General features: G+C 50.0%; 1 protein-coding gene and 1 gene segment (V, D, J or C); both read right to left on the reverse strand.

Moving 5' to 3' along the window:
* Positions 1–1,923: 1,923 nt before the first annotated feature.
* Positions 1,924–2,627, reverse strand: LOC123351685. The segment is given in 2 exon segments: positions 1,924–2,366; positions 2,461–2,627. Coding segments are annotated over 2 exon segments (423 nt in total).
* Positions 2,628–7,668: 5,041 nt separating this feature from the next.
* LOC123351993 (chemokine-like receptor 1) lies at positions 7,669–8,610 on the reverse strand. The gene has a single exon (XM_044991676.1). The coding sequence runs from the start codon at positions 8,608–8,610 to the stop codon at positions 7,669–7,671; it is 942 nt and encodes a 313-aa protein (XP_044847611.1).
* Between the last annotated feature and the right edge of the window lie 13,130 nt (positions 8,611–21,740).

Genomic DNA, 21,740 nt, shown 5'->3' on the forward strand with positions numbered 1-21,740 from the left:
GTGTCAGTCAGGAGTAACTCGCGGACACTGAAAGCAGTTGCAGTCACTTTACACTAGCGGAGGGTTTGGCGCCATGAGGAATTTGCTCCATCCATTGGGTGTGAGGCAAACCCCAATGAGGGCAGGGGGATGAACCCTATTGACTCTGACGGGCACTGGAGCAGTCCCGCAATGCGCTTGTCTCCTGTACACTGGCGGGGGCTGTCCTGTGAGTCTGACACCGCGACGGGTCCCGGGAGAGCCAACGTGACGGGTCTCGGCGGGGAGAGTGACGCAAAACCGGACTCACTCCGGATTGGGGTTCCCCCATAAAGGGAGGGACCTGCGCACCGCAGGCTCAGGGGGGCTCTGGGAAGGAAAGGGAGACACTGACGGCAGAAAGAACGAGGCGTCCTTGTGGCACCTTAGAGACTAACACATTTAATGGGGCATAAGCTTTCGTGGGCTGAAACCCACTTCATCAGATGCACGCAGTGGAAAATACAGTAATGTAACTCTTCTGCCGGGCTGAAACAATAGCAGCAAGGGCCGGGTTCAATACATAGGGGTCCCTTCCCCACAACATAATGCAAAACCAGCTCGAGCCCCCACCCAGTGACCTGGGAAAATCTTACACACACCCCTGGGCGCCTCAAGGAGGCAATACGTCCCCTCTCGCAAGCACAGAGTCTTGGTGTAGCAGAAAAGGTTTAATAACATGAGAAACAACAAGCATTAAATTGGGAACATACCTCAGCTAGAGTTCATAGGTCAAACCGTGAGCAAAGACCCACCCTAGCAAATTGGGCTGTGTCCTTCTCTCTGGGCCTTTGAGTCCAGCAACCCCCAAATCACCCACAGTCCCAAAAGTCCCACAATCCAAAAGTCTCTGTCCCGGGTCAGTGCAGCCCCAGAGTTCAGGAGTCTCTCTGCAGAGGTCCCCCTCCCCAGCCTGGGTAGAAAGGGGCACCTTACGTGATTTCGGGGCCAACTGCCCTGCCTCTTCATGTGGTTCTGCTTCCACTAGTCGTCCCCACAAACAGCTCAGCTCCGCTTGCTCTGTGGGCTGCTCCGCTCTGCCAGCTGCTCTGGTCCACCAGCTGTCCTGTGAGCCACTCCAGCCGTCCTCAGGAGCTGCTTGGCTCCACTCACCCAGTGGCTGCACAAACTGCTCCACTCCGCTCTGCCAGCTGCTCTGCTCCACGGTATTACTTCAGGCTCCCCCACTCATTAGCATAGTACTCAGTGCTCTCAGCTCAGCAAGTCCAGCTCTTCAGTGATTCCAGCTCATAGTAGGGTAGCCCCAGTGCCAGTGAGTTCAGCTTAGTAACCTGTATCTAGATTCTTAAGGGAATCAAAAATTAACTCTGACATTCTACAGTGGAGAGAGGCACAGGTGGAACTGGTGCTTCTGGCTCACACAAGACACCTGCACCACCCAGTACAGATATCTATCCCCAGCCTCTCTCCCTTGACTGGCTTTTGGAACCCATGTCCCTTGTCTAGCAAGTGCTATTTAGTTGACAATGAAACCCTCTATCATAAGACAGTTTTGTAGTTCCTCATTTACTTAATCGGGGTGACAACATTTTATTGCTCCTGCCCCAATAACAACAAAATTGGGGGTCCCACAGCGGTGAAAATAACCATCCCAGGCTGCTTTGTTGTATGCTAAGTGGGGTGGGAGTGCCAATGCAAATAACCAAAACTTCTTTCCGCACTCCCCATAATTTACCACCAGATGTCAGGGTGGGGCTCATCCTGACTCTGCTTACAGTAGCGAGAGAGATATATGCAGAGAACAAGAAAAGATGGAGGTTGCCTTACCAACTCTAATAAGATAAATCAATTCAGGTGAGCTATTATCAGTAGGAGAAAAAAAAAACTTTTGTAGTGATCATCAGGATGGCCAATTTCAAACAGTTGACAAGAAGATGTGCGTAACCGTAGGGTGAATGTAACACAAACGGTAGGTTTGTGTTACATTCACCCAATTGCCAGGTCTCTTGTCTAAGCCTGAAGCGGGGTGACTGTCACTGCTGCCCCCACGTGGCTGCTGGGAGAAGGGGGTGTCACTGTGCCTTTCACACAATAATAGACAGCAGTGTCCTCGAGTTTCAGGTTGGACAGTTGCAGATACAGCTCATTCTTGTAATTATCCCTGGAGATGGTGAATCGGCCTTTCACTGAATCACGGTAGCGTGTCTGGCTCCCGTCGGGGTTTATAGAACTGACCCATTCTAGTCCCTTTCCTGGAGCCTGTTGGAACCAGCTCATGTAGGAATCGCTGAAGGTGAACCCAGAGGCTTTGCAGGAGAGGCGGAGAGACTCTCTGGGGCTTTTCACCCCCCCTCCAGACTCCACCAGCTTGACCTGGGACCGGACACCTGAGAATAAAGACAGGCCATTACTATCGGCATAGAAATAGCGATAACACAATGTTCCTCTAACTCTGCCAGTTATTCAGAGGGAGGAACGTACCTTCTAAAGCTGCTGCCACGAAACTTAAAAGGAGCAAAAATCTCATTTTTCCTGGTGCTGGAGCGGAAAGTTCTCAGGCGACTGGCTGGGAACTGCTCAGACCCAGGAGGCTGCGAATCGGGTCTCCGGGTGCAGCCTGGGCAGAGAGAGGCACAGATTTAAACAGGACACCGTCTCCCTCATTTGCATGTCCCCGCCTTGTACGAGACGCACTCTCCTCCTGCCCGGGATCTGATGGACTCGCCCCAGTGGGAGGGGGCTGTTGTCCCCTTACTGACATTCAGTGGGTGTTTTGCTTGGCCAGCTCCCAGCACTAAAAGAATGGGGAGAGGCCAATGCTCCAGGTCAGCCTCAGTCAGCCTCTGAGCGGGATGGGTGGGGCGGGCAGGCTGATCAGGGAGTCAGGAGGCCGGGGAGGGCCCATCCTCCCTGTGAGCTGGAGTTGCCTGGGTCAGACAGAGTGGGGTCGAGCTAAGGAGGGAGCAGGGGCCCGAGCTGAGCTGGGGAGCAGAGCCGGGCCGGCCAGAGGGGCCAGGGAAGCAGAAGCAGCAGAGCTGGGCGCAGAGTCACAGAGACCCAGCCACCATGTCAGGGTTCACTCTGAACTCGGGGGTACAGATGTGGGGGCCTCCATGAAAGACCCCCTAAGCTTATTTCCACCAGCTTAGGTTAAAAACTTCCCCAAGGCACAAATCCTTCCTTGTCCTTGGGTGGGTACTGCTGCCACCACCAAGTGAGTTAGACAAAGATTCAAGGAAAAGGACCACTTGGAGTGTGCACATGGGTGGGTCCCAGCTGCTCCCTGCCCCCCTCATTGAAGCAGGTGTGCAGGGTTACTGCCCTGGGAACTGCAGGGCTCCAGTGGCCATGGGGCTGGCTGGAGGCAGGGCAGGGGCTGACTGGAGGTAGGGTCTGGCTGCAGGCAGGGCAAGGGGTGTGGGGCTGGCTGGAGAGAGGGGTGTGTGGGGTGGGCTGGCTGGCTTCAGGCAGGGCTGCAGGGGGTGTGGCAGGGGTTGGCAGGGCTGGAGACAGAAGAGTGCAGGGCTGGTGCGGGCAGGGCAGGGGGTGCAGGGCTGGCTGCGGGCAGGGGCTGGTGTGGGTAGGGCAGGGGATGCAGCAGGGGCTGGCTGCGGGCAGGGGGTGTGGGGCTGGCTGGAGACGAGCTGGCTGCGGGCAGGGCAGGGGGTGCAGGGCTGGTGTGCACAGAGGTGTGTTGGGGCTGGCTGGCTTCGGGCGGGGCCGTGGGGGGTGTGGCAGGGGTTGGCTAGAGACAGGGCAGGGGGTGCGGCAGGGGCTGGCTGTGGGCAGGGGGTGCAGGGCTGGCTCAGGGCAGGGGGTGCAGGGCTGTTGTGGGCAGGACAGGGGGTGCAAGGCTGGTGCGGGCAGGCGGTGCGGGGCTGGAAGCAGGGCACGGGGTGCAGCAGGGGCTGGAAGCAGGGCACGGGGTGCAGCAGGGGCTGGCTGCGGGCAGGGGGTGCAGGGCTGGAAGCAGGGCACGGGGTGCAGCAGGGGCTGGAAGCAGGGCACGGGGTGCAGCAGGGGCTGGCTGCGGGCAGGGGGTGCAGGGCTGGAAGCAGGGCACGGGGTGCAGCAGGGGCTGGCTGCGGGCAGAGGGTGCAGGGCTGGAAGCAGGGCACGGGGTGCAGCAGGGGCTGGCTGTGGGCAGGGGGTGCAGGGCTGGAAGCAGGGCACAGGGTGCAGCAGGGGCTGGCTTGGGGCAGGGGGTGCAGCAGGGGCTGGAAGCAGGGCATGGGGTGCAGCAGGGGCTGGAAGCAGGGCACGGGGTGCAGCAGGGGCTGGCTGCGGGCAGGGGTGCAGGGCTGGCTGGAGACAGGGGCTGGCTGTGGGTAGGGCAGCGGGTGCAGGGCTGGTGCGGGCAGTGGGTGCAGCAAAGGCAGCTGGAGCCCCGGCCCTTTAAATAGGCCCTGCTTTTGGACAGGTGCCAACCAGGTTATTTGAGCTTCTTAACCCTTTACAGGTAAAGGAGGGATTTCATGCTCCCCTGAGCTGTATGTTTATGACACTTCCCCAGTCCCCACACCCACAGTTTCTGCTAATTAATCAAATATCCCAGCCCTCACCCTGCAGCCTCTCAATTTCTCCCGGGCCCTATGGGCTGTTCCCTTGAAGGGGCAATGAGTCTGATCTTGCCCTGCTCTCTCAAGCCCAGCATCTTGCACCACTGGCTCTGTCTAGTAGAACCAACAAGTCTGTCTTCACCCTCCCATTATTCCCCAGACTTTGTAGCCTGCAACTCCTGCCACTTTATTGTCTCGTTGAAGTCATGAACATTTCTTCTTTCCCTCTATGAAAGGCCTGCCCCCCAGCCCCCGCCACTGGAGATGTGTCTACCATAGGTGAAAATATGGGCCCCCATAGCTGAAATATCTGCCAGTCGTTCATATCCTTAACCTCCAAAACCCCTGCAAGGAAGGGCAGGGCTTTTACCCCTCTCTTACCGATGGGAAACTGTGGCACAACGCTTTCATGAAAACACACCCACACCTGTTCTCCCTGTCTGTCCTTGTTCATCTCCGGCAGGCACCGGTCTCATGCTGATAAGAGCCATGGTTCTGCTTCCTCCTCTTAATGACTGACTGTTCCCAGTCTTAAAAACCCAGTGAATAGTGCAATCGATAAACAATAGGAGCCTCTTTAGAGTCTGATCGGGCACCACCTCCGAACAAGAACTATAGCTGTTAGTTATTCAGAGATGATGATATAACAAGTATCGTCCACGTCAGCCAGAAAGGACATTTCTTCGCATAGGTCACTCACCCTAAAATACCTTGGTGTAGGAGGTTCTCAGGATCACTCCTGCTGAGTCCCCACTGTTCAGGGAGACGTCTCTCCAGAGTCTAGCAGCTGTGCAGCTCCTGGTACTCTAAGGCTTGAGATACACGACTGAACCCCAAGTACCTGCCTTTTCAGTACTTACCTGGTTAATCCCTGTGGATCTGTGTTGCACAGAGCTGGGTGGTGTCACCAAGTAGCCCAGGAAACCATGTAGGAATTCCCATACCGGATCGGATTATGGTTATTATTTAACATCTGTATGATGGTAGCGACTAGGAGGCAGATGAGATCAGGACCCTGTTGTGTCAGGTGATACACACACAAATGGTGAGAGACAGTCGCAGCCCCAGGTGAGATCACGGCCCTGTGGTGCCGCGTGCTGGTGGGGATGTTAGCGGAGGTACAACCACAAGTGGTTTGTAGCATGAGGACATGGTCTGGTTACATTAACATGGGCAGAGAGAGATATTCCTTGGGAGGCGGAAGGATGAAGTAGGAGCCCTGGTACGGGAGGGGATAGATGTAGAGGGGCTAACGAGGCAGCTGAGAGGAGTCGTTAGCTCCACTCCGAATGCTGCCTGGAGTCTCAAGGCCTCGTTACAGGTCTCATGAAACAATTGAGCCTGGAATGATCTGGGCTAAATTGTTCTTTATTCCTCAAAGAGCAGAGTCACTTTGTGATGTTGCTTAGAGCCAACCATAATTGACTAAAGCAGTTTTGTGTGTGGACGGAAAGTGCGTTTCAAACGCTACTGTAGAGGGTTAAATGTTACAGTGTAGAGCAGGAGTCGATATGGAGAGACCCCAAAAGTAGTTCAGGTGGTAGCTCACCTGAGATAACCTCATTGTTTCATTCGTAGTTAACATCTGTATAGTGATAGGTCGATGCCTTGTGTGTGCTAGGACCCTGTTGTGCCGGGCGCTGCCCAGATACAGCGAGAGACAGTCCCTGCCCTACTGAGATTTGGGCCTTGCTGTGCTGGGCATTGTACAAACATAGAGGAACAGAGAGTCCCAAGGAGTTCACAGCTAAATAAACAAGACACACCAAAGTTGTATTTCCAGGTCTGGGAGGGAAGTTGTGTCTCCTCGTTTAGAGTCGGGGGGTGGGGGGCTGAGAGTCAGGACTCCTGGGTCCCATCGGCAGCTCGGGGAGGGGATTTGGGTCTGCAGGGTTCGAGCAGGGGAAGAGTGTAGAAAGGATTTGGTTCCCAGCGCTGCCATTGCCTGGCGTTAGGACAAGTCAACTTCCTTTCCTACCACACACAGGCATGAAGACTGAGCTAACGGCTGCCTATAATGTGCTCCAAGTGCCACCAAAGACAGGGGAACAGAAGAGCAAACCACCCTCACTATTCAACTGCATTATGTGTGGCCCACTGTATGAGAACGCAAAACCGCCAGCCCGACACACCACTGCAGGATAAAGCAACCTCGCTCTGAGCACTGGCACAGGGGAACACGGACCCAGTGTCATCGTGGCTTCCTGCTGGAGAGACAGTCTGGGCTCCCACGGTCCTTGTGGCTGCTGCTCACTAGTTTCATCGGGTGCTCCTGACTCCCACCAGCCCCCCACAACCACTAGACCCCTTTCCCCTCAGAGTTCCAGGGTAGAACCCAGGAGTCCTGACTCCCCGGCCCTCAGCTCATCTGGTCCAGCTCTTGTCTTTGAACTGCTCTGTGGGCTGGGCTTTGAGCCTCACGGCCCCTCACATGGGCGAGGGAAGCTGCAGGATCAGATTCTGGACCACTGGAATTTGTTCCCTTCTAGCCACGAGGTGGCCACCCCATCTGAAGCACAAGGGCTGCTGCTCAGACCGACCATCCCCAACACAGAGCCACTGCCACTTATTTCAAATGAGAGCGTCACAGGGAGAAAATCCCTTTATTGGCAAAAGAAAATCACCCCAGCTGTTCTGTGAGGCTGTTAGATGTCGACACTGAGCCTAGAAAATCAGCAGGGACACGAACACCAGAGAATGCTACAGACCAGCATTTTAGTGGCACAATAGCAAAGCATCCTGAGCAAGCTTTGCTGCCAATGGTCTGATCCAGTCCCCACTGATAGCGGTGGGAAGACGCCCGTCGGCTCAGGCCTGTGGTCAAGTGCCCCAAGCGCTGCAGGCCCAGCCATTCCTTGTGAAAAATATTGGTCATGAATTTTGATCCCTTTTTGTGCAGTGATCCCCCTCCCCCAGCACGTGCCATCAGCAGGGATTGAACCTAGAACCTTCAGCACCACACTTTAAGCACAGAGGTTAAGGAGCAGCTAAGTGCATTAGCAGTAGTAGGCTGTCATCTTCTTGTATAGTTCAGTTACTATAGGGGGACACAACACACTTAGGAAGCTCGTTATCTGGCGCTAGCATATAGTTCGTGAATGGATCCCATCTCCCCGTAAACATTTCTCCCCTATTCAGCCGGCTCTCCTGCCAAGTGCACAGCATTTTGGTAGTTACATGCATTTTCCCTGCAGCCCATGAACTCCTGGCCCATGGAAAGGAAGACGATGGGAGTGAGGCAGCTGTGCAAATAGAGGAGGCCATCGGCAAAGAGGATGCCTATGTCCAGGGATTTTTCCATCACTGAATGTAGTGCATCACCTGAGACCCGCAGGAAGTAAATGACGTGATATGGGAGCCAGCAGAGGTAGAAGATCAGGATCAAGGCAAGGTGGACATTGAGGGGCTTCCTGGACTGAGTGAGATGGCTTGTTCTCAGTTTGGCAGCTAGAAGAATGTAGAAGGTGATGATCAAGGCTAATGGGACCAGAAACCCAACCAGGAAGTGGATAGCAACACGGGCCATCATCCTTCGTTTTCTCAGCAAAAGGTTCTCTTGGACACTTGTCAGATTGCCAGAGGTGATGTTCCACTCTGAAGATGAGCTCATGGAATCCCAGAGATCACAGTACTGCAAGCTCAATGCAAGGGATAGGATCCATATGGCCAGAATAACCAAAGAAGCCAGGCGGGGCGACCTGTGGTTCCGGGACCACACAGGGCAGGCCATGGAGATGCAGTGGTCGGCGTTGATGACAGTGAGGAGGAAAACCCTAGTGAACATGTTGAGCGAGGTGACAATAATGGTCAACTTATACATCACGCTGCCCAAGGACCAACGAAAACCCAAGGTTGTGTAGATAACTCTGAAGGGTAGGAAGGAGGTGAAGATGAAGTCAGCAATGGCCATGTTAAGGAACCACATAGGAGTGACTGTCTTCTTCACCTGGAAGCCAGTGATGAGGATGATCCAGCCATTTCCCACCATGCCCAAAAGAAAGGCCAGGCTATAGGCCACCATGAAGATTATGTGAGTCACGTCCAGAACGGGATTATGAATAAGTGCTGCCATCTAGGTGTGGGTTCAGGCGGTGCAGATCTTGTACTGACCAAACAAAGAACAAATGTCATGTCTCTGGAAGCTTATCTTGATGAGGATAAAAGGTCAGGCCCACTGGAACAATTTGAATAGTGGGAGTGCTGACAGCCATTGCACCAAACTATAACCCTGTTTATGATGGAAACCACTTCAAGCCCCAGAGGGTGCAGCAGCACCCCCAGGACCTATGTAAAAGCTAGAGTCTGAAAATACATTTATTAGAACGCGCATTGATTAGCTAATCAAACGTGGACATTTTTCATTAAAATGATTTTTCAAGGACAAATAGTGTTTTAGTTGAAATCGAAATATCTAGAAAAAAACCTGCTGATTTTGATAAAATTTCCTTTTGAAAAACAAAACAAAGTGAAGCATTTCAACATTTTCAGAATGGAGTATTTTAATTTTTTATTTAAAAATGAAATTCATTATTTTGCATATAAAAGGTTGACGTTTTAAAAAGTTGAAACAAAAGATTTCAAATGACCTAGATCAAAAAAAGAATTTAGAATTTTCTTTCATGGGAAATATTGAATGTTTTTGTGTTTCAATTGAGACTGGAATTCTTTTTAATAATCCTGAGAAATGAAATATTTGGTTCCTGTCCAGTTCAACTAGCTAATATGTTCTAAAATCATTCCACAATATATCTTCATCCATACCATCCTAATGAAGGCAAGTGGCTACAGGATTTCTAAGCATCTCACAAGCTACGGAGGAAATATATAAACTCCCCTCTGCATCCCAGGACCAGGCAGAGCTCCAAGAGGTTCAAATTTTCAGAGCAATTGGCACCAACATTTTAAACTCAAGTTTGCTAAAATAAACCCCAATCCTGTGGATTTCATCAGGGCTTCTCAATCTTTTTCACAGAATGAGCCATGGTTTAAGAGAGACTGTCTCATAGGCACCTCCCTGCCCATTGGCCATTTCCAGGTGAAAACGCCTCCCCTCCCATCTCCACTTTCATTCCCATTCACTTGATACCTGACATCTCATTCCCCATCGCCCAGCCACCACCGTCCCCACCCGCCAAGCCTCCATCTACCCTCCCGTTTCCCTTTACCCGGTCCCACCTCCCCTCCCGTTCCCCCTCACCAGACCCTGCCTCCCCTCCCGTTCCCTCTAGCCTGACCCCACCTGCCCTCTGGCTGCCCCTGGACTGCCTCCCATCTCCCCACCTGGTCTCCAACACCCAACCCTGTCTCCCTTCCCATTTCCAATCCCCAAGCCCCGCGTGCCCTCCTGTTCCCCACTGCCTTGCTGTCCCCACTCTCCCATTCATGGCCTCATAATGTCACTGTGGCAGCTACAGGAATTGCTCACCGACCAAATACTGTTCAGGAAACATTCCACGTGTCTCTGGCTCCTGTTACCATAAGACGGGTCAGCAACACGTAATCAGCCAGCTCCCTATAGACCACCAGGGGACGGGGCCTATTCCCAGTACTGATCCAGCCTCCGATGTCCTGAGGCAGGGTTGAGGGGTTTGGTACTTTCTTACCTGCGTGTTGGTGGGATGTGGCTTCTAAGGGTTAATCTCGGTCCAGGGCCAGGTCCCTGACACAGTCGCTGCAGTCCGCACAGACTGACTCTGCCCGGGGCAGGAAGCTCTTCTTTTGTGGGTTTCTTAAAGGGAAGGAAGGGGCGTTCGTGACTGAAAGGTGCGAAGGGATTGGTTTTGATGGTCTCTCCTGAGTGTGACAGACAGGCAGCTGTCCTGCGATTGTGGGCTTCTAAAGATTCCTTAACGCTCACATTTCCTCTGTTGTGTGCAATGCTGAGCCCCTGCTGTAACCACTAAACACCGTATCCCTCCCAGGGTCAGGGAAAAAACCCAGGAGTCCTGTCTCCCAGGCCCCCTGCTCCAACCCACTAGACCTCACTTCCCTCCCAGCAGGGGACTGCGCAGAAATTTACCTTTGACCCCTTTTTTTGCAATCACACCTGCCCAGGCCCCAGCAGGAGCTCACTCTTCCCTCCCTCCAAGCACAGCCCCAGGGCTGGACGAGTTCTGTGCCCCTGACGATTATTGGGGGGGGGGGAGGGAGTGCCCCTGCTTACCCCTCCTTGTGCGCACTCCTGCCTCCCCCAGTTGGGAGTAGAACCCAGGAGTTCCTGCTTTAACCTACTAGATTCTACACCCTGCGAGGCACTGAGAATAGGACCCAGGCGTCCTGACTCCCAGCCCCACATCTCTCCCCCGACTGAAGACTGTACAGCTTTTTAAAAGATCATTTCTGATTGGTCTATAACTTATGGGCTCGATGCAGAAATGATGGGTGAGGCTCTTTGGCCCGTGTTACGCACGAGGCCAGACTAGATGATCCTAATGGTCCTTTCTGTCCTTAAAAAGCTGTGAATCTATTAACCACTAGGCTCCACCTTCCCCCACCACTGGGAATAGAACGCAGGTGTCCTGGTTTACAGTCTCACTGCTCTAACTCACTAGATTACATTCATTAGTCCAAGAATCTCTTGAGGATTGACACAGAAGATACAGAACTGGATTGGGATATACAAGACTAGTTCGAATTAGGCTGTTGCACAAATCGTGCTCAGGATCCATAGGGTCAACAGAGAAACATTCCCTACGGAGAGCTCTTGCTTCCAGGGAGATCTATGGAGAAAGAGCGCTGGGATGAAAAGGCGGAACCGGTGTGGAAGCAGGGAAAGCTTCAATAAGGATTTGAAGCGGATTTTAATGCGTGTCAGTCAGTTAGCAAGAGTCAGGCCATACTGTAACCCTAATGACGTGAGATTTGTAGGAGCAAAGATAGTGCGAGGCGACAGGACAAGAACTGTGTACAAAGTTATTACGACCTTGCAATCACTAACCAAAATGCAGGCTTGCTTTTCTTAAGAGAGAGACAAATAAGATAAGCCTCTCTGCTATGTATAAACAAAATGTATTTGTTGCTTTTTACTGTCTCCATGATTGCTAGAAATTGTCTGTAACAAAGGTATAAAGGCTTGATGTAATTGTTTACCAGTTGAGAGACCTGTCCAGGACTGGGGCGACCCTGTGTCCTATGGCACTCTCTCCCTCCATTGTAATTACTGGAGAAATAATAAAGTATTTGATTTTGCTGCACCCAAACAAAAAGCGAGAACTGAGTTTTTCTTCGACACCGGTGAGAGGAATTCTGAGATAGACTGGAAAGAGAAACCTCTGCAGCCGCAGCTGGCTCAGTCACAGATACTAGGCCAAGGTCTGCTCCAGCCAATTCAGGACATTTTAACCCCTGAGAAGCCTGAGGGAACTGGTAAGTCAGCAGTACTAAGACAGACAAAAGGATGGATGTGTGTCTACTGTGGACAGCAAGATCATTTAGTACAAGACTGTGAGAACTCACCTCACCGCAGTTTGGTGCACCAACAGCAAAGCTGCCTGCTGGAGGATTTGTGGGACGAGGACAGCCAGCAAAGCAACCATGTAGATGCACAGAGTACAAACTGGGTCTCAGGAGGACAATCCTGGAGAAGACTCAGCATATCACAAGTTTCAAACACCGAGACCATACCTTGGAAGGACAAATGCCCAAGATTCTATTCCCATTGACTGGAAAGTTTTGCAGTGACAAGATAGGCATATAGGACACGTGATTCACTTCCTGGAGTCTGGCCCTAGGCCCAGTCAGGGTGAGGAAGTGAAGGAGAAATATAAGACCTGTCTATACTTACGAGAAAGGCCAAAGTTTTTTGTGTCCAATGGAGTTTTGTACAGAAAGATTCAGAAAAGGGAAGATTTGGGATAGCTAGTGATTCCCTACACTCATTGAGGCAGCATTAGAAGGAATCCATGAGAAGATATGCACCACGTGAATAGAATAGAAAGAACACTAGAGTTCGTTAGAGGTCAGTTTTATTGGCCTCAAATGACCCGAGCCGTAGAAAGGAAACGTCTGCAATCAGAACTCAATCCTCAGTCAGAGGAATTTGACCCAAACAAGAGGAGTCAACTTCATGAAGATCAACTGGAAGGGACACAAACCAGGGAAACTTCCCACCACAACAACATCTGTAGAGAGTACTGCAGAGGTACCTATTGGATCTCACAGAACATGGAAAGTTAGAAGCCAGCCAGTCCAATTTGGGGACCATCTCCCTCCTTGTTATTAATCCAAGGGCTGGAATGTAAGGAACCCTAGACTTTGGTTTGCTGACAAGGAAGAGTTTGGGAAAGAATCAAGATGCTGCCGTTCTTTTCAAGCGGTGATGGTGACACATGCTACATGTTATGGAGACTGAGACCTCATCTCAGAAAGAAGATCGGCGAGCAGCAGGTTTGCTCTGTGTGTGCTAACGTGTAAAGGCTAATTGAAAGCTTGTATTTAAATATATGCAACAGCACCAAAGCGGAGAGGTTGTAAAAGGGCTAGATTTAGTACCAAATAGCTTGTGTTTAAAAATTATTCAGAAGTATTCCAGATACTATTTGCAGGGTGTTGTGTTAGTTTATAAGAGATTGCACTGGACTCTCTCTCTCTCTGAAGCTGCCTGGGAACTGTTAAGACCTATGTTCAGGGTTTTACAGAAAACAGCCCTGAGGTTTCACTCTGTGAAAAGCCCGTGCTTCCGCAAAGAGCTCAGCTGAGGAGGTGCAAGAAAGAGGGGTATGTAACCAAGTTCTACATTCTAGTGGTGCAGCAACCCTTATCCTGTAACGTGTCATCTAAGCTATCACCTCCCCTCTCCTTTCTCCTGTCTGATGTCACCCCAGAGCCCCTGTCGTTTCCCAGGCGATTGTAATAAACAAGTCCCTGGAGGTTCTGCTTTGCCATGTGAGTAATGGCTTCCTCAGCCCCAGGCCAGTTCAGTTACTCACCTCAGAGCCAAGGTACTGAATGTAAAAACGGGGGATGGGGCGTGGGAAGGAACCAGTCGTTTCTGGAGCTGACTAAGAAGAGGGCATGGTAGAATAACACGCAGGCCAGATGGCTCTCCCAGTCTCAATGGAGGTGGACCATGCCCACGTTCAAGTCAGTCAAGACCTTCTCTGCCTCCCGACCCACCATCCCATCCTCCATCCCTTCTGCTGTCGCTCTGCCTCTCACCCCCATCACTGCCCCTCCACTCCCTTTGCTGCTCCCATGTTGGTCTCCCCACCACACAACACTGCCTGTTCCCTCGTTCCCCTCCCTGGGACTCTCACCTTGTTGTTTTGGTTGTACCTGTGCAGGCAATGGAGGGAACCCAGCAGCTCCTGCCTCAGCCATCACCTCCAAGCCCAAAGGAGGAAGCGGAGGGAGCGGCCAGCAAGAATTCCTGCTCCCCCCACCGCCCATCTTCAAGCAGACAGCTCTGCCAAGCCACAACCCAGGGCTCATCTACAGCCTGACGGATGGCACAGTGTCCTCGCCCTCGGGGCTGGTCCAGACCCTGCCAGGGTCCTTCCCAGACATCTATGATGGAGACACCAAGAAGTGGGAGGAGCATTTCCACAGCATCCAGAGTGTTAGCCAAAAGGGCCCGTTTCCCCCTGGAGCTTACCTAATTACACCAAGGAGGCACGGAGACAGGAAGACGAGTACCACACCCTTTATTGATCGGTCAGCTGAGCGGGTGCTCCTCTCGGCTAGTGCCAGAGAAAGAGACACACCTTACATGGCCAGATGGGCCTACCTTTATACCCCGAAACAAACAACTTAGCCTACGTTTGTCTACGTCATTTGGTTGACCTGTAGAACCTGTACATGCATCTGTTAGGGAATAATTGGATATGCAGGATACATATATCATTTTGTGGGGGCTACAAGATACATACAGCTGTTGAGGATACATTTGTCATTCTGAAGGGGAAACAAGATACACCCGTCGACCCTTTGTGCTATATACTTTGGAAACATTCATGGGAACACAGCTGCATTTACTGGGGAGCCAAATAAAACTGATAAGCAAAATAGCTGACTTAGGTAGATACACGGCCTTCAGTCTAATAAGTTCTGTAAGCTTTCCAACACGGTTTGGGCAAGCATAGCATAACTTTGGTTCACTCAGGCCTAATACAAAAAGGCTTCATTAGCACTATGATTTTCCAACAACTCCCCCCTTTGAGAATACTCACCAAACCTTTTGGCTGAGTTTTCTCACACTTTGAGGCCAAAAAGCAATGAAGCTCTGCAGAAATATTTACAACTGCTCTTTTAAGCTTAGTCACCCCCAACCCAGGAATGAATGCATGGACAAAAGAGTGGAACCTTGTTCATTGAACAACTAAGGGATTGGGGCACTGACTATAACTCAGGTAGGTATACCTAATGGTTTAATTTCCCAGATGTCTCAGTGAATAATTTAGTCCCATATGCATCCTCCCCATGGACCCGGCAGGATTCGGTATGTGGTAGCCACACCCACCCTAACCGGTTCATATGCTTGGAAGGAGCACTGTAAATGTACACACTTTCATCCAGAAAGTGTCCAAATATGTTTCCATGACCACAGATCAGATGGTACTTCAGATGTGTCTGTAAGGGCAGTGGGCCAAGTCTGGTGCTCAAGATTACTCCAAATGGCCATCAGCTGGTCATTCAGGAAATCCTGGATTTCTAAACATACTAGATCCCACTGCAATGCCTTCCCAGTCTTAGTGATATTTAACACCATTTCTGTCAGTAACTTCTGGGTCATAGAACTAAGGGTGGAAATGACATGTAACCTACCAACTCCAGCCTATACTTAAGATAGCTGAGCTTCAAAAATAAGGCTAGTGGCCTTTTCTAGTTGGCCCAATTTCTTAGCATATTCTTGGCTTTGAAAAATAATTCAGATGACTGCAACACTATTGGCCCCAGCCCACAGGGATCTGGTCAATTCCCCTTTCTCCAGAGGAAATAACCCAGGCTCTTTGTTGTGCTAATCTAATGGCAGCCCCTTGTGAGCAATCTGGGTATGTAAAAGTGATCTGAAAACTGGATAAAGGCAATGTCATTTAAAATCCAATTAGGGAGGGCAATACATACTAAAGGATTTATCCAAAACACAGGGCGCAGCCTGTAGAATAAACCCCAAAATTCAATTAATACCACATTTCCAAACAGGATCCCACAAGTTTCTTCCTGCCAGTGTAGAATTTTTGTTTCTTTACCAGGGTCAGTTCTCAATGTCCTTTTTAGTCAGGAATTCCTGGACTTTGGCAATGTCAGTGGAGTGAGCGTTCCTTCTCCTTTCCCAAAACAATTGTAGTTTAGCATTCTACAGGGGAGAGATTATCAGCACATCACCCTGTAATGGTTTTTGATTCTTCTAGAAAAGTTCAAAGGCACAGTAGGTCTGTCAGCGGACAAGGGAGAGGTTAGCTAGCACGTCACCTTGTCCTTTTTCCCTGCTGTCCAGAAGGCACAGTGGAGCTAGAAGAAGGAATAGGCTAATCATATAGGAGAGTTCTCCTTATGTGGACGGGTCTTTTTGCAGTGAGAATCATGGGTCCAAGCAGTCAGTCTTTGGCACTTCACAGCGGTGTTGGTAATCAGCAGGACTCAATAAGGGCCTTTCCAGCGTGGAGCCAAAGCAATCTTCGTTGGTGGACCTGTACATTGATCCGGTCTCCAGGTTCCATGGAGTGGCAGGGCTGCTAGGGTCTTCGGGTAGTGCGTCTTTACCTGTGTAAAAAGGAAACCTAACACATTGCATTAGTGTCTTTGCAGATTTTACAGCTGGTTGGGCATATTCAAGCCCCCCTTTTCTGGTTGTTAGCCAAGTGTCCTTGAACGAAGTCAGTGGTTTGTTTTTTTTTTTTTTTTTTGGACTGAGCTTGCTAATTAAAGTTTTTCTCAGTTAACTCGTTCTTTTTCCTTTTCCCCTTTTTGGCTTCTTTTTTTTTTTTTTTTTTTTTTTTTTTTAACCTACAAAGGAAACTTTTACTTGTTTTACTTATACACCTTTTGTTAACAATGAACACATACACATTGCTGTTATACAGTACATTAGTCTTATTATTTAATATATGCCACATATACCCTTCTACTAAAATAACATTATTACAGAGCTTTGGAACAACAAGCCAGGACAAGCACACCCACTTTGATGAGTTCATTTAATACAAGCTCTAGTTCAATAGCTTCCCACCATCCCCAGCCCTCTGGCTAGAAATTTGAGGTAGCCAGAAGGATGCCATGCACAATATGGGGAGTGGGTTAACTTTTCATGTCCTCGCTTCCAAAGACTGTTAGTATGCAAATTTTAACAACAATTTTCAATTAAAAGATTTGGCCAATGTAGTTTCTTTCTCTTACTTAAGAAAATATATTAGACTTTAATAGATCACATTTTTCTGATGTATCCAAACACTTTGTATTTTAAGTTGAACAAAACAAATATCTGCATTTCAATTCAAGCCTTCTGCTTTATTTCAAACCAGACCATCCCATGAAAATATTTTTACTCTGCCAGTAAATCACGATACGTTGAATGCTGTTCAGCTGGCATTAGTTTTCTTTGATTATCTGAAAGACCAAAACAGAGGTCTACCCCTTCTGGGCAGTCAATTATTGCTTAAAATATACAAATACCCTTGTTGATTTCAGGCAAAACAAGGGAATTACCCCATATTGTCTTATATGTGTTTCATAGACAGCCCAGATTTCAGTGGCCTCTACCTTATCAGTTAGATAATTTGCATTAATACAGATGCTTTCTGGCTTGCTTTTTACTTTTAACTCCTGCTTTTAAACACTGAAAGAAAACATCACCACTTATAGTGCCTTAGAGCCTAATAAATTTTCATTTACATAGCACTGTATACATTCTTCAGCTAATTCAACAAAATTGTTCATAGCCAAATGATTGCAATCTAATAATTTCTTTGCCTGAATTTATTTACAAACATTTAAAAAAAAAAAAACACCAAGAACTTTTCTCTTTAGCATTTTTACAAAGTTCAACTACTATTCCCTCCAGCAACTACAGAGTTAACTTTTCACTCTCCTTCAGATCACTTGCTCTTTCCTTATATCACTTGCTTGGCTCCCAACAGCCACTTACCAATTCAAATCGCCATTCCAAATATCCTTCTGAGTATTTGAAATCCCCATGCTTATACTCACTTACTTCTTCCTTCCACGAGACCCTCAAAAGTTTCCAACCTGTTCTCCAAGCTCTCTGTCTGTTGCCCGCCCGCCTGGGCCCGATCCTTTTTTTTTTTTTTTTTTTTTTTTTTGCGCTGAACCGTTTCTTTCATGGGCTTCTGCCCCCACCCTTCTGGTCTTTTCCCAAAACATTTTATTCACAAGACGACCCGAGTCCTCCCTCGTGAGGCTTGCCACCTGGGCAAAACGCATGGCCCACTGGCGTTAACTATTTAATTGCCTCTTGTAGCAAACACACTGCTGTTACGGCATATGCTGAGCACGAATGGTTACATTTTAACAAGTCCCTGAAGGACTGGTACTTGCTTAGCCAGGGCTTCCTTTTCTCCAACTACTCTATTGCCCAGTCCTGCTACGACTGGGGGTAGATCCTTTCACCTGCCACCCTTCCTGGTCAACCAGGGTGGAGAGAGGAATGCTAAACCCTTCTCCAGTTCTCAGACTTACTGCAGCTGAGAATGGGCACACCTTTAATTATGCAATCCTCAACATATAACACCAACAGAACCAAATAAAACAAACATAAAACAACAAGGGTAAAACAAATAGATGGTGTAAATTCTACAGGGTTCCCCCATTCTCTATTGCTCACCAAACTGTGACAAATTTCTGTTACCAATTTATGCCTCATGTCAGGTGATCAAACTGACACTGCAGGACGTTGCAGGAGGATAGAGAAAATACACCATATAACCAAATTTTAAAGCTTCATTAAAATGATAAAACAACAATGGAGAGTGTTGGGAATGCTCCCACATCACTCAAGAAAGATATAAATGCCCCATACTTACACATATCCAGACTGGCCACGTCTGTATATAACATTCAGAAAAGGGGAATAGGTGGACGGGAGATTATCCTGTATACAGCTTGTTCAGAATTTTCAACATGCTTTCGCTCTTGGGAGGGCTGTTCTTTTACACCCTGGAATCTCCTGCGGTGTCTCTTTCAGAGATTCTAGTCCAGGTCAGCTACCTCTGGCTTTTCCAGTGTCACCAAGCCACACCAGCACCGGCATCCGTCACAAAGTCAGACTGTTGGATCTCACCAAACAGTTAAGCTTTGCAAATGTAATCTCAGTTCTGTTACTTGTACTGCCTTTGGTTTGCTTGACCTTGAGCATAAAACAACTTTCTCTTTTTATCTCTGGGCGAAGCTGAGTTTTAAATTAACCCGTTTCTAGACAAATTGCTCACACTGTGTCAGAGGCTTTTCTTTGGTGATTAAAAGCTCCTCTGAGATATATGATCCTATCTAGATTAAAGGTACCTTTTAATGGGCATTGTTTAGATGGATCTTCACGCGTATAAAGATTCCAATTCTCTAAATACCTGCAGGTTTTAGAACCATAATGTACGTACATATAATATGCTGGGGTACCCTTAGGGGGTGAGGTGGAATGTTTAGACTGTCCCTTACCCACACGGAAAAGAAGGGGGGGGGAGAGAAGATGGGTTCACACGCTCCTAGACCCGGTTACAGTTTTGGCTTCCAGCATACCAATAGAACAAGAAACAAAAGTACCCCTACCAAAAAGAAAAGCCAGCCCTGGGGCTGCTCTAAGTCCCAGTAATTGTTCAGCACGGCCCACGGACTCGTGGAGTTAATGGAATTATTCATTAGCCGTGTCTGAACCTAGGTACCTTAACCAGAAAGCTTTTACCCACACACACCTTCCTATCTGTGGGTTCCTTCACCATTAGGGGCCCAATGTCCCAACCCTCACTCTTCGGGGGCGTTAATCCTCAAACCCAAGAGGTAAACGCACTTACCACGCCCGGAGTGGCCACGTCTGGCAGGTGGACTCCCCTCTTCTGGTACTGTCTTGCCTCCGTGTCGTTTGGAGCTCTCTATGGAGGGGGCGTAGCCGTCCCGGCCGATTGCGGCGACCCGGAGCTTGAGCAAACCAATAGCTCAAGGTGGCCACTCTCCTGAGCCGTCCTCGGCCGCCGGTCAGCGCCCCCAACAGGGAGAGAAGTCCCGGCGGAGTCGCCATTTGTTAGCCAAAAGGGCCCGTTTCCCCCTGGAGCTTACCTAATTACACCAAGGAGGCACGGAGACAGGAAGACGAGTACCACACCCTTTATTGATCGGTCAGCTGAGCGGGTGCTCCTCTCGGCTAGTGCCAGAGAAAGAGACACACCTTACATGGCCAGATGGGCCTACCTTTATACCCCGAAACAAACAACTTAGCCTACGTTTGTCTACGTCATTTGGTTGACCTGTAGAACCTGTACATGCATCTGTTAGGGAATAATTGGATATGCAGGATACATATATCATTTTGTGGGGGCTACAAGATACATACAGCTGTTGAGGATACATTTGTCATTCTGAAGGGGAAACAAGATACACCCGTCGACCCTTTGTGCTATATACTTTGGAAACATTCATGGGAACACAGCTGCATTTACTGGGGAGCCAAATAAAACTGATAAGCAAAATAGCTGACTTAGGTAGATACACGGCCTTCAGTCTAATAAGTTCTGTAAGCTTTCCAACACGGTTTGGGCAAGCATAGCATAACTTTGGTTCACTCAGGCCTAATACAAAAAGGCTTCATTAGCACTATGATTTTCCAACACAGAGGGCCTACAAGGAATTTGGCAAGGATGATGACTTCGCCATCCGGGTGCTGACCGAGGACTTCACCCTGCCATTCCCATTCACCTGGCCATCCCTGCAGCCATCCTGTGACCCCACCGACTGCTCCGGCTTCGACTTCTTCCTGCACCCAGGCAAACCCGTCCCTCGGATCCTGCAGCCGCTGCACGCCACCACCCAGGCCTTCTTCAAGAAGAGACGGATTCGACGAAGTGGGGATTCACCCACGAAAGCTCATGCTGCAAAACGTCTGTTGGTCTATAAGGTGCTACAGGACTCTTTGCTGCTTTTACAGATCCAGACGAACACGGCTCCCCCTCTGATACTTATCAACAGTCTGTTCCACCGCTCAGAACAGGCATGAGGTGGGAGACAAAGCCTGCTTTCTGCAACCCTCCTGCCCCCAACAACTCGCTTCAGCAATTCCCAAAATCAGCCCCACTTACCAGAGGCCTCCTCTCCTCTTTGTGCTTCGCCAAAATCTGACTGTTGTGACCGGCTAGGCTTCTCCGGGATAGAAAAGAGCTCCTGGCGGCCTGCATCTCTGGCCTCCGAGTCATCCTCTGCCTCTGGGTCCCCCTCTTCACCCAAGATTTCCTCCTCCTGGCTCAGTCCACTCTCGACTGGCACACAAGCCAATGAAGTATCCACAGGGCCCTTCACAGTGGAGATGGGGTCGCCGCCGAGTATCGCGTCCAGCTTTTCGTAGAACCTGCAGCTCGTGGGTGCAGCACCGGAGCGGCGGTCTGCCTCCCACGCCTTGTGGTAGGTGTTCTGCAGCTCCTTCACTTTGACCCTGCACTGCAGTGTGTCCCGGCCATGGCCCCTTTCTCTCATGCATCGTGAAATCTGTCCGTAGGGATCATAATTCCTACGGCTGGAGCGCAGCTGGGACTGCACAGCCTCCTCTCCCCAAATGCCGACGAGGTCCAGCAGCTCGGCTTTGCTCCAAGCTGGGGATCGGCTGGTGCATGGAGCAGGCAGGGCCACCTGGAAAGATGCGCTGAGACCTCTGCACGCGTCACCGAGCGAACGGGAAGGGGACTTTCAAATTTGCAAAGGAATGTACAGGGCTGGTCACCTGAGGGCAGGGCAGTAGAGTTCAAACCGGTGACCAGAGAGGCGAGAACAGGCATTGTGGGACACCTCCCGGAGGCCAATCACAGCGCTGTAATCGCCATGGTGTCTACACTGGCACCGCGGTGCTGTAGCCCCAGCGCAGGAAGCTCTAGGCCTCTCGTCCGAGTGCTGCTGCAACGGCGCAGTTCTGCGCACGAAGGGGCTTGGCAGCGTTTGCACCTCGGGAGTTACAGCGCTCAGAGCTGCTTTACTGCTCAGACCAGGGCCGGCTTTAGGGCAATTCAAACAATTCCCCTGAATCGGGCCCCACCCCTAAGAGGGCCCCGCACCCAA

This window comes from Mauremys mutica, chromosome 17 (genome assembly GCF_020497125.1).
Source record: "Mauremys mutica isolate MM-2020 ecotype Southern chromosome 17, ASM2049712v1, whole genome shotgun sequence".
NCBI classification, from domain to species: Eukaryota; Metazoa; Chordata; order Testudines; family Geoemydidae; genus Mauremys; species Mauremys mutica.